Raw genomic sequence first — 17,459 nt, forward strand, 5'->3', positions numbered from 1 at the left:
CTTGCTTCTAAGAGTTTTATTGCTTTAGCTGTTACATTAAGGTCTTGGATACATTTTGAGTTAATTTTTTTATATGATATGGGATAGAGGTCCAACTCCATTCTTTTAAATGTGGATATTCAATTGTCCCAGCCCCATTTGTTGAAAAGAATTTGATTACATATTGTTCTCATTTTAATAGAATAGAATAAAAGTGCTTCAGGATCCTGAGATGACAGATCTGTAATATGAATAATTCTGTTACTCTATTTTGTGTGGCATTGTAAGTGACATTGAGATGAGGAGAGAGATAGGACCATTTCCTTCACACGGAACAATTACTCATTTTGCATTTATTTCCTCTTTGCTCTAGATTCCAGGTCTCTGAAAATCAATTTATTTTGATGCCTATAAGATATGCAAAGCTTTATTTAAAATATTCTCTTCTTCAACTATATGCTTCTGGTGAGGAAATTTTTTTAAAAAATTTAAAAATATCTTATTCTATTAAGGAGGGAAAGATTCAGAAATCATTGATTTGTGAATAGAGATAATAATTTAGTAAAAACATGAGGTTTTTCAATGTTTTTAAAAAGGCAAAAATATATTTGGTTGCTTATTTCACATCATTTTTAGCAAGAAGTGTTATCCTACCTGATAGTGTGTCTTGTGGAACTCAAGAGTAGATTCCATTATACTATTTTCTAACATGGTAATGGAGGAGTTGGCCAAGTACATTTTAAGATGTATGCAAAGGGAAGGTCCAAAGTCAGATTCATGCAAACTAGGAGACTGAGACCTGGACAATAGGGATAGGTGTGTATACATTAAGATGTTCTGGTTCTAGAAATTTTAAGACTGATTTGTGAAAATTTGTGATGTCACATTGCTTTCTACTTATATTGCTATTCTTAGAGTTGGAAGGAAACAATATATTTGATATCTATGGGCAAATCTGGGCTGGATATTTAGAGAAGTGGCTGTGTGTTCCATGAGTTAATTTCAAGAATGCAAGGTATACCAACTGTTTTCCTGCCAACAATTGTCCCTACCTAAAAATCTATTATAGAAAAGTATCTTTTTAAAAAGATATTTTTAAAATTTAAAAACAATTCCATGTGTTTCTTTGTTAAATGAAACACTCCAGAGAACGGATATCAATGCCTGCCTGGCAAATGGGAAAAGGTAATTAGATGGTGAATAGAAAGGCCAGGAGATTCCAAAGTAGAAGGCACTTAACCATTTGTTTTTTGAGTTAGAAAAGTAGTTTATATTCAGTATAAAGACTTAGAAAAGTGTGGAGAATAAGAATCCCATAATTCTACCACCCACAGGTAACCACTATTGACTTTTGAGAGTATTTTTCTTTTCCCATGCTTAATGATCATAATTGTGGTCAATGCACTTTCACTTATCATAAACATTTTCTCATATCATTAAAAACCGTCAACATTTTTTATGTCAGCATCAATTTCAGTGCTTGCATATATTTCATATAATAGGTGTATAGTAATTAACTTGAATATTTAGATGTTCCTTATTGGACATTTTTTATTTCAAAGCAACAGTTTTGTTAGTCATTTACTCTGGGGAGCTTTTTGCCTAGAGCCTGTGGGAACGAGGCTAGTTAGTGAGCTGTTCAGAGGAGAGTGTTTCTTTTTCAGTGTAGGTTATTCTAGACATCCTGATGTGTCTCAGAGTGCTTCTCTTCTTATTAACTTACCTAGAAATAATGGCATTTTTAAACAAAATAGTTTTATTTATTTACAGACAATAAAATTTACTCATTTTAGGTATATATTGCAGTCACTGTCTTTCCCTGAACCCTGTCCCCAGGCAACCAATGATCTGAATTGGCCATCTGATCAATTTTACTCAGGTCTTTTTATCTCTAAGAAAAGATGCCTTAATTTTGAATATTTCTCTGAAGCATTTATTTTAGTTTTCTTTTATTCATTTTTATAATTAACAGACTTAATTTAGCCATATGCATTTCACATGTCTCACCTTCTTTCATTTTGACCTTTTTTCTCTTTTCCTAAGATAATTTTTTATATTTCTTTAAACATTTTAATTTCTTGCTTTGCTTTGCTTGCTTGCTCTCTCTCTCTCCCCCCCTCCCCCTCCCTCTTTCTCTCTTTCTCCCTTCCTTCTTTACTTTCTTTTTTTTTTTTTTAATTTTTTATTATTATACTTTGAGTTCTAGGGTACATGTGCATAACGTGCAGGTTTGTTACATATGTATACTTGTGCCATGTTGGTGTGCTGCAGCCATCAACTCGTCAGCACCCATCAACTCGTCATTTACATCAGGTATAACTCCCAGTGCAATCCCTCCCCTCTCCCCCCTCCCCATGTTAGGCCCCGGTGTGTGATGTTCCCCTTCCCAAGTCCAAGTGATCTCATTGTTCAGTTCCCACCTATGAGTGAGAACATGCGGTGTTTGGTTTTCTGTTCTTGTGATAGTTTGCTAAGAATGATGGTTTCCAGCTGCATCCATGTCTCTACAAAGGACACAAACTCATCCTTTTTTATGGCTGCATAGTATTCCATGGTGTATACGTGCCACATTTTCTTAATCCAGTCTGTCACTGATGGACATTTGGGTTGATTCCAAGTCTTTGCTATTGTGAATAGTGCCGCAATAAACATACGTGTGCATGTGTCTTTATAGCAGCATGATTTATAATCCTTTGGGTATATACCCAGTAATGGGATGGCTGGGTCATATGGTACATCTAGTTCTAGATCCTTGAGGAATCGCCATACTGTTTTCCATAATGGTTGAACTAGTTTACAATCCCACCAACAGTGTAAAAGTGTTCCTATTTCTCCACATCCTCTCTAGCACCTGTTGTGTCCTGACTTTTGAATGATCGCCATTCTAACTGGTGTGAGATGGTATCTCATTGTGGTTTTGATTTGCATTTCTCTGATGGCCAGTGATGATGAGCATTTTTTCATGTGTCTGTTGGCTGTATGAATGTCTTCTTTTGAGAAGTGTCTGTTCATATCCTTCGCCCACTTTTTGATGGGGTTGTTTGTTTTTTTCTTGTAAATTTGTTGGAGTTCTTTGTAGGTTCTGGATATTAGCCCTTTGTCAGATGAGTAGATTGCAAAAATTTTCTCCCATTCTGTAGGTTGCCTGTTCACTCTGATGGTAGTTTCTTTTGCTGTGCAGAAGCTCTTTAGTTTAATGAGATCCCATTTGTCAATTTTGGCTTTTGCTGCCGTTGCTTTTGGTGTTTTAGACATGAAGTCTTTGCCCATGCCTATGTCCTGAATGGTACTACCTAGGTTTTCCTCTAGGATTTTTATGGTATTAGGTCTAACATTTAAGTCTCTAATCCATCTTGAATTAATTTTCGTATAAGGAGTAAGGAAAGGATCCAGTTTCAGCTTTCTACTTATGGCTAGCCAATTTTCCCAGCACCATTTATTAAATAGGGAATCCTTTCCCCATTTCTTGTTTCTCTCAGGTTTGTCAAAGATCAGATGACTGTAGATGTGTGGTATTATTTCTGAGGACTCTGTTCTGTTCCATTGGTCTATATCTCTGTTTTGGTACCAGTACCATGCTGTTTTGGTTACTGTAGCCTTGTAGTATAGTTTGAAGTCAGGTAGTGTGATGCCTCCAGCTTTGTTCTTTTGACTTAGGATTGTCTTGGAGATGCGGGGTCTTTTTTGGTTCCATATGAACTTTAAAGCAGTTTTTTCCAATTCTGTGAAGAAACTCATTGGTAGCTTGATGGGGATGGCATTGAATCTATAAATAACCTTGGGCAGTATGGCCATTTTCACGATATTGATTCTTCCTATCCATGAGCATGGTATGTTCTTCCATTTGTTTGTGTCCTCTTTTATTTCACTGAGCAGTGGTTTGTAGTTCTCCTTGAAGAGGTCCTTTACATCCCTTGTAAGTTGGATTCCTAGGTATTTTATTCTCTTTGAAGCAATTGTGAATGGAAGTTCATTCATGATTTGGCTCTCTGTCTGTTACTGGTGTATAAGAATGCTTGTGATTTTTGCACATTAATTTTGTATCCTGAGACTTTGCTGAAGTTGCTTATCAGCTTAAGGAGATTTTGGGCTGAGACAATGGGGTTTTCTAAATATACAATCATGTCATCTGCAAACAGGGACAATTTGACTTCTTCTTTTCCTAACTGAATCCCCTTGATTTCTTTCTCTTGCCTGATTGCCCTAGCCAGAACTTCCAACACTATGTTGAATAGGAGTGGTGAGAGAGGGCATCCCTGTCTTGTGCCAGTTTTCAAAGGGAATTTTTCCAGTTTTTCCCCATTCAGTATGATATTGGCTGTGGGTTTGTCCTAAATAGCTCTTATTATTTTGAGGTACGTTCCATCAATACCGAATTGATTGAGCGTTTTTAGCATGAAGGGCTGTTGAATTTTATCAAAAGCCTTTTCTGCATCTATTGAGATAATCATGTGGTTCTTGTCTTTGGTTCTGTTTATATGCTGGATTATATTTATTGATTTGCGAATGTTGAACCAGCCTTGCATCCCAGGGATGAAGCCCACTTGATCATGGTGGATAAGCTTTTTGATGTTTTGCTGAATCCGGTTTGCCAGTATTTTATTGAGGATTTTTGTATCGATGTTCATCAGGGATATTGGTCTAAAATTCTCTTTTTTTGTTGTGTCTCTGCCAGGCTTTGGTATCAGGATGATGTTGGCCTCATAAAATGAGTTAGGGAGGATTCCCTCTTTTTCTGTTGTTTCGAATAGTTTCAGAAGGAATGGTACCAGCTCCTCCTTGTACCTCTGGTAGAATTCGGCTGTGAATCCATCTGGTCCTGGACTTTTTTTGGTTGGTAGGCTATTAATTATTGCCTCAATTTCAGAGCCTGCTATTGGTCTATTCAGGGATTCAACTTCTTCCTGGTTTAGACTTGGAAGAGTATAAGTGTCCAGGAAGTTATCCATTTCTTCTAGATTTTCCAGTTTATTTGCATAGAGGTGTTTATAGTATTCTCTGATGGTAGTTTGTATTTCTGTGGGGTCAGTGGTGATATCCCCTTTATCATTTTTTATTGCATCAATTTGATTCTTCTCTCTTTTCTTCTTTATTAGTCTTGCTAGCGGCCTGTCAATTTTGTTGATCTTTTCAAAAAACCAACTCCTGGATTCATTGATTTTTTGGAGGGTTTTTTGTGTTTCTATCTCCTTCAGTTCTGCTCTGATCTTAGTCATTTCTTGCCTTCTGCTAGCTTTCAAATGTGTTTGCTCTTGCTTCTCTAGTTCTTTTAACTGCGATGTTAGAGTGTCAATTTTAGATCTTTCCTGCTTTCTCTTGTGGGCATTTAGTGCTATAAATTTCCCTCTACACACTGCTTTAAATGTGTCCCAGAGATTCTGGTATGTTGTATCTTTGTTCTCATTGGTTTCAAAGAACATCTTTATTTCTGCCTTCATTTCGTTATGTACCCAGTAGTCATTCAGGAGCAGGTTGTTCAGTTTCCATGTAGTTGAGCGGTTTTGATTGAGTTTCTTAGTCCTGAGTTCTAGTTTGATTGCACTGTGGTCTGAGAGACAGTTTGTTATAATTTCTGTTCTTGTACATTTGCTGAGGAGTGCTTTACTTCCAATTATGTGGTCAATTTTGGAGTAAGTGCGATGTGGTGCTGAGAAGAATGTATATTCTGTTGATTTGGGGTGGAGAGTTCTTTTTTTTTTTTTTTTTTGAGACGGAGTCTCGCTCTGCCGCCCAGTCTGGAGTGCAGTGGCGCAATCTCGGCTCACTGCAAGCTCCGCCTCCCGGGTTCACGCCATTCTCCTGCCTCAGCCTCCCGAGTAGCTGGGACTACAGGCGCCCGCCACCTCACCCAGCTAGTTTTTTGTATTTTTTAGTAGAGACGGGGTTTCACTGTGTTAGCCAGGATGGTCTCGATCTCCTGACCTCGTGATCCGCCCGTCTCGGCCTCCCAAAGTGCTGGGATTACAGGCGTGAGCCACCGCACCCGGCGGAGAGTTCTATAGATGTCTATTAGGTCTGCTTGCTGCAGAGATGAGTTCAATTCCTGGATATCCTTGTTAACTTTCTGTCTCGTTGATCTGTCTAATGTTGATAGTGGAGTGTTGAAGTCTCCCATTATTATTGTATGGGAGTCTAAGTCTCTTTGTAAGTCTCTAAGGACTTGCTTTATGAATCTGGGTGCTCCTGTATTGGGTACATATATATTTAGGATAGTTAGCTCTTCCTGTTGAATTGATCCCTTTACCATTATGTAATGGCCTTCTTTGTCTCTTTTGATCTTTGATGGTTTAAAGTCTGTTTTATCAGAGACTAGTATTGCTACCCCTGCTTTTTTTTGTTCTCCATTTGCTTGGTAAATCTTCCTCCATCCCTTTATTTTGAGCCTATGTATGTCTCTGCATGTGAGATGGGTATCCTGAATACAGCAGACTGATGGGTCTTGACTCTTTATCCAGTTTGCCAGTCTGTGTCTTTTAATTGGAGCATTTAGTCCATTTACATTTAAGGTTAAGATTGTTATGTGTGAACTTGATCCTGCCATGATGATATTAACTGGTTATTTTGCTCGTTAGTTGATGCAGTTTCTTCCTAGCCTTGATGGTGTTTACGTTTTGGCATGGTTTTGCCATGGCTGGTACCGGTTGTTCCTTTCCATGTTTAGTGCTTCCTTCAGGATCTCTTGTAAGGCAGGCTTAGTGGAGACAAAATCTCTAAGCATTTGCTTATCTGTAAAGGATTTTATTTCTCCTTCACTTATAAAACTTAGTTTGACTGGATATGAAATTCTTGGTTTAAAATTATTTTCTTTAAGAATGTTGAATATCAGCCCCCACTCTCTTCTGGCTTGTAGAGTTTCTGCCGAGAGATCTGCTGTTAGTCTGATGGGCTTCCCTTTGTCAGTAACCCGACCTTTCTCTCTGGCTGCCCTTAAGATTTTTTCCTTCATTTCAACTTTGGTGAATCTGGCAATTATGTGTCTTGGAGTTGCTCTTCTCGAGGAGTATCTTTGTGGCGTTCTCTGTATTTCCTGGATTTGAATGTTGGCCTGCCCTACTAGGTTGGGGAAGTTCTCCTGGATGATATCCTGAAGAGTGTTTTCCAGCTTGGTTCCATTTTCCCCCTCACTTTCAGGCACCCCAATCAGACGTAGATTTGGTCTTTTTACATAATCCCATACTTCTTGCAGGCTTTGTTCATTTCTTTTTCTTCTTTTTTCTTTTGGTTTCTCTTCTCGCTTCATTTCATTCATTTGATCCTCAATCGCTGATACTCTTTCTTCCAGTTGATCGAGTCGGTTACTGAAGCTTGTGCATTTGTCACGTATTTCTCGTGTCATGGTTTTCATCTCTTTCATTTCGTTTATGACCTTCTCTGCATTAATTACTCTAGCCATCAATTCTTCCACTTTTTTTTCAAGATTTTTAGTTTCTTTGCGCTGGGTACGTAATTCCTCCTTTAGCTCTGAGAAGTTTGATGGACTGAAGCCTTCTTCTCTCATCTCGTCAAAGTCATTCTCCGTCCAGCTTTGATCCGTTGCTGGCGATGAGCTGCGCTCCTTTGCCGGGGGAGATGTGCTCTTATTTTTTGAATTTCCAGCTTTTCTGCCCTGCTTTTTCCCCATCTTTGTGGTTTTATCTGCCTCTGGTCTTTGATGATGGTGACGTACTGATGGGGTTTTGGTGTAGGTGTCCTTCCTGTTTGATAGTTTTCCTTCTAACAGTCAGGACCCTCAGCTGTAGGTCTGTTGGAGATTGCTTGAGGTCCACTCCAGACCCTGTTTGCCTGGGTGTCAGCAGCAGAGGCTGCAGAAGATAGAATATTTCTGAACAGCGAGTGTACCTGTCTGATTCTTGCTTTGGAAGCTTCCTCTCAGGGGTGTACTCCACCCTGTGAGGTGTGGGGTGTCAGACTGCCCCTAGTGGGAGATGTCTCCCAGTTAGGCTACTCAGGGTTCAGGGACCCACTTGAGCAGGCAGTCTGTCCCTTCTCAGATCTCAGCCTCCGTGTTGGAAGATCCACTGCTCTCTTCAAAGCTGTCAGACAGAGTCGTTTGCGTCTGCAGAGGTTTCTGCTGCGTTTGTTATTGTTTACTGTGCCCTGTCCCCAGAGGTGAAGTCTACAGAGACAGGCAGGTTTCCTTGAGCTGCTGTGAGCTCCACCCACTTCGAGCTTCCCAGCGGCTTTGTTTACCTACTTAAGCCTCAGCAATGGCGGGCGCCCCTCCCCCAGCCTCACTGCTGCCTTGCCTGTAGATCACAGACTGCTGTGCTAGCAATGAGGGACGCTCCGTGGGTGTGGGACCCTCCCGGCCAGGTGTGGGGTATAATCTGCTGGTGTGCCCGATTCCTTAAAGCGCAGTATTGGGGTGGGAGTTACCCGATTTTCCAGGTGTGTGTGTCTCAGTTCCCCTGGCTAGGAAAAGGGATTCCCTTCCCCCTTGCGCTTCCCAGGTGAGGCGATGCCTCACCCTGCTTCAGCTCTCGCTGGTCGGGCTGCAGCAGCTGACTAGCACCGATTGTCCGGCACTCCCTAGTGAGATGAACCCGGTACCTCAGTTGAAAATGCAGAAATCACCGGTCTTCTGTGTCGCTCGCTCTGGGAGTTGGAGACTGGAGCTGTTCCTATTCGGCCATCTTGCTCCGCCCCCCCCCCTTCTTTACTTTCTTTCCTTCTTTCTCCTTCCTTCCTTCCTTCCTTCCTTCCTTCCTTCCCTCCCTCCCTCCCTCCCTCCCTCCCTTCCTCCCTTCCTTCCTTCTCTCCCTCCCTCCCTCCCTTCCTTCTCTCCTTCTCTCCTTTCCTTCTTTCCTTCCTTTCCTTCTCCCCTCCCCTCTCCCTTTCCCTCCCCTCCACTCCCCTCTCCGTTTTCCTTCCCTCCCTTCCCCTCTCCTCCTCCCTCCCCTCTCCCCTCCCCTCCACTCCCCTCTCCTCTGCTCTCCTACAGGGTCTCATTATATTGACCAGGCTGATCTTGAACTCAAACTCCTGGCCTCAAGTGGTCGTCCTACCTTGACTTCCTAGAGTGCTGGGAGGCTTGAGCTATCATGCCTGGCCTCTAAGAAGATTTTTGAAGATTATTATTGGTTTTATTAATTTGTAAAATGAAACTTTTGCTTTCTAAAATTTTATTGGTTTCCTGCAGAATGTATTAGGTTGGACCATTTTAAATTATTCATATTTAATCATTTTGACCTACAAAGATGGCAGTGTCATCTGGTTTAACCTAATATTCTTTCAGTGGTATGTTCTTCATTTGAGTTTTCAGGGTAATGCTTCCTGTTTCCTTAGAACATCACAGTTCTTCACAGAGCTCATGTGTCTTTGTAAAAATTACTCATCCGTGGCTGGGCGCAGTGGCTCACACCTGTAATTCTAACACTTTGGGAGATCGAGGCAGGTGGATTGCCTGAGCTCAGGAGTTCGAGAACAGCCTGGGCAACACAGTGAAACTCCGTCTCTACTAAAATACAAAATAAATAGACGGGCGTGGCAGCGTGTGCCTGTAGTCTCAGCTACTCAGGAGGCTGAAGCAGGAGAATTGCTTGAATCTGGGAGATGAAAGTTGCAGTGAGCCAAGATTGCACCACTGCACTCCAGCCTGGGCGACAGAGGGAGTCTCTGTTTCCAAAACAAAAAAATTAGTCATCCGTGATTAAGAAGCACCAGATCCAGGCTTAATTTTGGTCTGAAGACAGGCATAAGGAGTCATCTCTCTACTGGAGTCTTCAGAGTCTTGACTTCCTGAGAGTTGATTTCTCAAGCTTGCTGGTCTAGGCTCCTGAGCTTAGGGACCTGCTAAACTTTCATGTGATGGTGTTCTGCAATATTTTAGTATGACTACAAGAACAAGGGTGAAAGAGAGTTAAGACCAGCCTGACCAACATGGTGAAACCCCATCTCTACTAAAAATACAAAAATTAGCTGGGTATGGTGACAGGTGCCTGTAATCCCAGCTACTTGGGAGGCTGAGGCAGGAGAATCGCTTGAACCCAGGAGGCAGAGGTTGCAGTGAGCTGAGATCAAGCCATTGTGCTCCCGCCTGGACAACAGGATGAGACTCCATCTTAGGAAAAAAAAAAAAAAAAAAAGACCTATATAGTGTTTTGCAAACTATACTCCACCAAAACATTGCGTGTTTTAGTGCTTCCACAAACACTGAAATATTTTCTAACAGACAATTAAAATTTAAGGTGGAGTTCTGTGAGATTTTGTCTGAAAAAAAGTTCTGCTAAAAACAAAAGTTGAAAACTAGTGTTTTAAGGAATCTAAGGTAAATTCTGGACCATTTTCCAGGAAATGCATGTCTTAGTCCAAAAAATTCATTTGGGCTGCTATAACAGAATACCATAAACTGGGTAGCTTATGAATGTCAGAATTTATTTCTCATGGTTCTGGTGCCTGGGAAGTCCAAAATCAAGGCACCGTCAGATCTGGTATCTGATGAGAACCCTCTTTCTAGTTGATGAAAGGCACCTTAGAAGGCTGTGTGTCCTCACATGGTGGAAGGGGCTAGCTAGCTCGTTGGGGCCACTTTTATTTAGAGGCAGAGTCTCACTATGTTGTATAGGTCTTGTCTTGAACTCCTGGCCTGAGGTGATCATCCCACCTTGGTCTCTCAAGGTGCTGGGATTATAAGCATGAGCCACTATAATAAAAGAGCCCTGGGGCCTCTTTTATAAAAGCACTAATCACAATCATGAAGGTTCTACCCTAATGACCTAATCACTTCCCAAAGGCCCTACCTCCTAATACCCTCACCTTGGGGGTTAGGATTTCAAAATAAGAATGTGGGTGGGGCATAAATATTCAGATTATAGCAATGCAGAAAATGAAAACCTGTATTTCCCATGATGTATTACAATCAGGAGGCTACCTTTGGCTATGGGACTTCAAGTAAGGAAACCATATATCCCAGAATGCAATGTATCAAATCTCTTTTTTCTTCTTACCCATTCTTTTGCTTTGGAGTTATATTGGGAGATGGAGTTTTCTGATTAACATAAGTGATTATATAATGGAGAACAGAGAGGTTTGACATGAAATTTATTGCCTCTAAAAGTATTACCCATGTGGAGGTGTGCAAACACTTGATTCTTCAAGTGGTGTAAACATGGATTCTCTGAACTCTAGGGGGAGTGGATAAACTACCTTTTTTCTCCCTTTTAAAATAAAATAAATTTTTACTTCTGATCATAGCACGAATATATTACATATTGTGAGGAATTTTAAAACTTCTGAAAAATACAAATAATAAACATCAGTGCAACCCATCGATCATCTGATTCCCAGACATGAACTTCAGCCTTTCAGTATATTCCTCCAAGCTTCCCTGTGCCTTTTAAAGCTACTGTTTCCTTTTTCCAAAATTGGGATTAGACTCAAAATATCTGTGGCCTGCAGTTAAGAAGTTGTATAAAGAAGCAGAAATCATTGTAACACAAAAATACTCCCTGATGAAGTGATTGACTCATTGCCATTCAACGTCCTTTCTTTCTTCAAGCTTGAACTTATTTCCACCAATTCAGCCACTGTCGCTATCTCTGTGCTGTGGGATATTATAATGCAGATGGGGGAAGTTACTTCTTAAGATCAGTGAAGGATGCTGCAGATCACTGACAAGTCTGTCTGTGTTGGACCAGTTGAAAAACTGATGAAGAAAAGAATCAATAAAGATAATGAAAGGCTAGGCATTCAGAGAAGAGTGATTGAATATAATGTAATATTTAAAGCTGAATATTAAGATTGCCTTTTAGGAACACTGATGTAGCTCCCATTAAGTGTTGACACCATGATGGTGCCATGCAAGTCAAGATGAAACAAAGGAGGTGATGTGCTATTATGTATCATTGTGATAGAAGAATTGCATTCTCTTTCAGCAAACAAAAATCCCACTGCTTTTATTCATTCTTTGATTTAATCACTCATTCTGTGATCTGTGATAACAAGGAACACCTGTATTTAAGTTTTTCATAATTCTCTAGACTTTTATATTTGCTACAAGAAATAACCAGATAACCACATTTTCCTACCGAGTAAGCATATGCCTTAGAAAAGCTATTATAATTTTATCTGAAATTAAGTACATGCTTTAAAAGACCTATAAGCAGGCCAGGCGCAGTGGCTTATGCCTATAATCCCAGCACTAACTTTAGGAGGTTGAGGCAGTGGATCACTTGAGGCCAGGAGTTCGAGACCAGCCTGGCTAAGGTGGTGAAACCTCGTCTCTATTAAAAAATACAAAAATTAGCCGGGCATGATGGCAGATGCCTATAATTCCAGCTACTCAGGAGGCCAAGGCAGGAGAATCACTCAGGGGTTTGAGAACAGCCTGAACAACACCTGGAAGGTGGAGGCTGCAGCGAGCCGAGATTGCACCACTGCACCTCAGCCTGGCGACAGAGCGAGACTCCGTTTCAAGGGGGGAAAAAAAACTATAAGCAGAAATCATAATACTAATACTTCTTAGAGATAAATAATTTTTAACCATTTTTAAGTCTTTGCAGTTCAATATATTAATATAAGGTACCACTTCTCTTCTGCAATTCTTCAGGCCACATTTCTCACATTCTTCCCACTCTTTGATACATGGATAACTGGTGACTATTAGGTTGGTGTATGCAAAGTATCTTTGCTAATCTGCTAAAATGGGTTTTTAATTATATGCTAATTTGTGCCTTTAATTGTCCTAGTTGTCATACAAATTAATCAGTTTCTGGAGCACTTGTATTTGCTCTTCTCTGAAATTCCTCTCACATTTTACATGCACTTGAATCACCTGGGGATCTTGTTAAAATGCAGATTCTGAATAGGCATGAAGGTAGTAAGGGGCCAAAATTCTGCATTTGGCACCAGTTCCCATGCTATGCCAGTGCTACTGGCCTTCAGACTATACTTTGAATAGCAAGGCTTTCAGTAACAGTTTTGGGACCAGAAGCCAGGCAAAGCCTATTGAAGCCATTTCTTATTGTGATAAGTTAATGATACATGCCTAGTTTATTAGTAATGTATATTTTTCAATTAGTGATATATATGTTGAATTATGACTTGCAGTATGTGAGCTTTTTTTTGTAATTTTTGTGTCAGGCATGTTATCTACAGTGGTGGTGTTTATAGAGAACAGTGTTGACAAACTGTAAAAATATTAAAAAACAAAAAAGGTTTATTCTAAGACAAATACGAAGGACCATGGCCTGAGACAGTCTCAAGAGGTCCTGAGAACATGTGTCTATGGTGGTTGGGTTACAGCTTGGTTTTATACATTTTAGGGAAACATCTTACGTCTCAATCAATACATGTGAGGAATGCATTGGTTTGGTCTAAAAAGATAGGACAACTCAAAGAGGGGGCTTACAGGTTATAGGTGGATTCAAAGATTTTCTGATTGGCAGTTGATTGAAAGATTTAAGTTATCTGAAAACCTGGAATCAACAGAAAGGGGTGTTTGGTTTAGGTAAAGGGAGTCTAGAGACCAAGGTTCTTATTATGTAGATGAAGTCTCATAGGTGGCCACTCTTAGAGACAATAGATGACAAATGTTTCTTATTCAAACCTTTAAAACATATAATCCTAGCATTTTGGGAGGCTGAGATGGGAGGATCACTTGACCTTGAGTTCAAGGCTAGCCTGGGCAACATAGTGAGACCTTGTCTCTTTTTTTTTTTTTTTAATTAAAAATAAAAGGTGCTAGAGAGACTGGGCATGGTGACTCATACCTGTAATCCCAGCATTTTAGGAGGATCATTTGAGGCCAGGAATTGACCAGCCTGGGTAACATAGCAAGACTGTCTCCACAAAAAATCGTAAAAATTAGCCAACACAGTGGTGTATGTCTGTTGTCCCAGCTACTCAGGAGACTGAGATGGGAGGATCCCTTGAAGCCAGGAGGTTGAGGCTGCAGTGAGCCATGATCACACCACTGTGCTCCGGCCTAGGTGACAGAGCAAGATACTGTATCCAAAGAAATAAAAATAAATAAATACATTAAAAAGGTGCTAGACTGTCAATCTCTTCAGGACTGGGAGGGTCTGGAAAGGGAAAGATCTAGTTATGTTGTAGAGATTCAACAGATGCAGATTTCACCCCCACAAAAGAGCTTTGCAGGGCCATTTCAAAATATGGCAAAGAAACATATTTTGGGGTAAAATATTTTTATTTCCTTCTTTATCAGTCATGTGATGTTATGCCAGAGTCAGGTTGGAAAGTAAGCCGCACTGTACAGGGTTGGATAAGACCTATCTGATGAGATTTTATAGTTTAAAGGGCATGAGCCTGCAGGCCCTTTAGATAGGAATTTGGGCAAGAGAGGAAAACAAAGATCAGAGTTTAGTCCTCAGTGGTAACGTACCAATGATGATATAATAGTTAATATGTATTGACTGCTTACTGTGCCACAGACACCATGCTTTACAAAGGTTAACTAAATTTTCTCAATAAAATCATGAAGTAGATGTTATTATTGTTATCCTCATTTACAAATGAGGAGGCTGAGGCCAGTCGGAAGGTAGTGAGTTATCTCAATTGATTGTTCACATCAGTTACAGATCAAACTCCTTGTTCTACTCTTTTCCCTTTTCTCACTACTGTACTGGGCTAGTCTAATAATAACAATAATAATAATAATAAACAAGTTTAGTGACTTGCTCATGATACATAGCCAGAAGAGGACAGAGCCATGGCATCAACTCCAGAGCTTGTACGTGTAATCTCTTTACTAGTGTGACAGTTCAGAAACTATAGACTTTATATGACATGTATATGAATTCCCTAGGTTCTTACACAGTTCACGTAAGATAGAGTTGAATTTGCTAGCTTTTTTTCCCGAAAGGCCTTTGAAAAGCAGTTTTCCTTCCAATTTTCCTTTTCCTTTTCCTTTCCTTTTCCTTAGGTTTTCCTTTCTATGACTTTGCATAGATACTGATAATTTGTGATTCCTTAGCAGTTATTTTTAGTTCTCCATTCTTCCTGTGTGTTAATTTGTGCATTTGTGAAAAAATATCTCAACTTTCTTATTCCTTTGCTGCTAAAATTTATGAAGAATGAAAAGTAGATAATATTCTGCCCTGACTGAAAGATAAAAGTATTTTTATTAATGTTGAGAATTTGTTTTCTGCCAAAGAGTAGCCCAGGAAAATAGACAGATTGTTGCGGAAGACTGATTGAATTTTTTTTTTTTTTTTGAGATGGAGTTTCGCTCTTGTTGCCTAGGCTGGAGTGTAATGGCGCGATCTCAGCTCACCACCACCTCCGCTTCCCGGGTTGTACAAGGATTCTTCTGCTTCATCCTCAAAAGTAGCTGGGATTACAAGCTTGTGCCACCATGTCTGGCTAATTTTTTCTATTTTTAGTAAAGACAGGGTTTCACCACGTGGACCAGGCTGGTGTCAGACTCCTGGCCTCAAGTGATTCGCCTGCCTCAGCCTCCCAAAGTGCTGGGATTAAAGGCATGAGCCACCGCACCTGGCTGATTCTTTTTAAAAAATTTTTTAAAAATTTTTATTTCAATAGTTTTTAGGGTCAGACTGATTCTTATGTGTGTTCTTAAAATTTTGAAATTTTTTTTCATTCAAAGGGCAATGGTAATCTGTTGACTTGTGTGAAGACATACCTTCCACTCTGAGTTCTCCTGCCAAGCCACCAAATTATCTTAGAGAAGCCAGGAGTCCTTCTCCCCAGCTTCTCGGCCTATCAGATGTTAGCACTTGAAATAAGCAGTCCTTGAGCCCTCCGTCAGCATGTTAAGGAGAAACGAACACAGGGGAAGAGTTCATATTGCTAAGGTGTACAGGCATTTGTACAAATTTGTGAAAATGAGTGGAAGTTGTTTAGGGTTAGAAAAGTTTGGCACTGCAGTTGCAGTTTAATTTGGAAATCAATAAACCTAGAATAGGTCACAATAAATAACATAGCTAGCTTATGACATCTCAAAGTAATATAAGGCTGTTTACTTTCATTATCTCTTTCTTTTACAGTCTATCAATATTATGGAACTGACTTTACAAAAATACGGAAGTTATGAAAAATTTGAACAAGCCACTGGTGGTAGCTTGCTCTCTAAAACTCGAATCTGGAGTCACGTTAGGAAGTACATGATGAAGGAAGGCTGCCTAGGGGAGGTATGAATCGCGAGTAAACATGATGAGTTACTGTCAGTGACAGTCATAGTTTATTTTATTTTATTATTTTATTTTTTGAGATGGAGTCTCTCTCTGTCGCCCAGACTGGAGTGCAGTGGTGAATCTTGGCTCACCGCAACTTCCGCCTCCCGGGTGCAAGTGATTCTCCTGCCTCAGCCTCCCTAGTAGCTGGGATTACAGGCACCAGCTACCACACCCAGCTAATTTTTGTATTTTTAGTAGAGACAGGGTTTTTGCCATGTTGGCCAGGCTGGTCTTGAACTCCTGACCTCAGGTTATCCGCCTGCCTCGGCCTCCCAGAGTGCTGGGATTACAGGCATGAGCCACTGTGCCCAGCCTAGTCGTCATTCTTTTCTGTAGATTTTGTTTTCCCAACCCTATGTTACTCATTAAATTAGTCCCCCAGATTTCTTACTAAATACTGTAAGTCTTAAGTTCCTGTTGCATTGAATTGTTTTGATGTGTTCAGTGTCTTTTTGTTTTTCTTCTTACTGCCATTTCTGTATAACTTGTGGGATTAGATGAATTACTTTATGAAAATTGCTAATGAAGAGCTTTGCCCCAGAAGCCTTTCTTATTAGTCTTCTTAGTGGTCAGTCTCAAAGCCTTGGCACTGGCAATGAGCTGGATTCTGGCACCTGTATCTTCGTCTGCATCAGTTTAGCCAGGGAGCATATTTACGACATCTCAGAGGTACAATTTTAAGTCCTTCGTGTCTTCCTCAACACAGCCATTTACTTTCCCTTAAACTCAGTGAAGGTTCTTGAGTTCCCAAAGGGTCAAAATTAGAAGGGTCACAGGTGATTTGGCTGCACATTCCATCTTGGTTTCTGGGAGATTTAAGGTGGTTATAAACAAAAAACAGTGTTAATTTATAGGCCTGTTGTTTTCTGCGAAAGCTTCTCCCCTTATCTTTATGTTATGTTTTATGTCTGTTTACTTTTTCTCTTGCCCATGTTTTATGTCTGTTTACTTTTTCTCTTGCCCCTTAGATTGTAGTTCATCTCACTGAGGACCTGCTTTCCCGAGCGTCAATGACAGTAGTAAATGGATGTCCAACTCTGACTATCAATGTGTGCACTGCACGTGAGCATTGGCTGGAGGGAATGCTGAGGCATGAAATAGGTAGAGGCAATCCTTTCCATTTGTTTATTTGTAATATCAAGAAATAGCTCTAAAGAAATGTTTTTTTAGAATGAGTTTTTTCTTAGTAGTATTTATTTTCTTTGTAGAAGAAAATTTAGCAAAAAGTCATGAGCTTCACTTGGACTGAAGCTAATGTATTTATGTCTCATTTCAAATTAGATTTTTTAAGGGAAGTGTTTAGGTATATTGAACCTGGAAAGTCAT

General features: G+C 40.1%; 1 protein-coding gene across 6 annotated transcripts in view; it reads left to right on the plus strand.

Moving 5' to 3' along the window:
* MATCAP2 (microtubule associated tyrosine carboxypeptidase 2) overlaps positions 1-17,459 on the plus strand; it is a 72,062-nt gene that overhangs the window by 45,724 nt on the left and 8,879 nt on the right. For 3 of the 6 annotated variants that reach the window (XM_007981607.3, XM_007981612.3, XM_037988169.2), the window contains 2 exons: positions 15,945-16,088; positions 17,102-17,234. In XM_007981607.3, the coding sequence (XP_007979798.1) occupies positions 15,945-16,088; positions 17,102-17,234 (277 nt within the window). The remainder of the gene's footprint in view (positions 1-15,944; positions 16,089-17,101; positions 17,235-17,459) is intronic. The other 3 variants (XM_073008966.1, XM_007981609.3, XM_007981608.3) reach the window with 1 other exon arrangement.

This window comes from Chlorocebus sabaeus, chromosome 21 (assembly GCF_047675955.1).
Source record: "Chlorocebus sabaeus isolate Y175 chromosome 21, mChlSab1.0.hap1, whole genome shotgun sequence".
Lineage (NCBI taxonomy): Eukaryota > Metazoa > Chordata > Mammalia > Primates > Cercopithecidae > Chlorocebus > Chlorocebus sabaeus.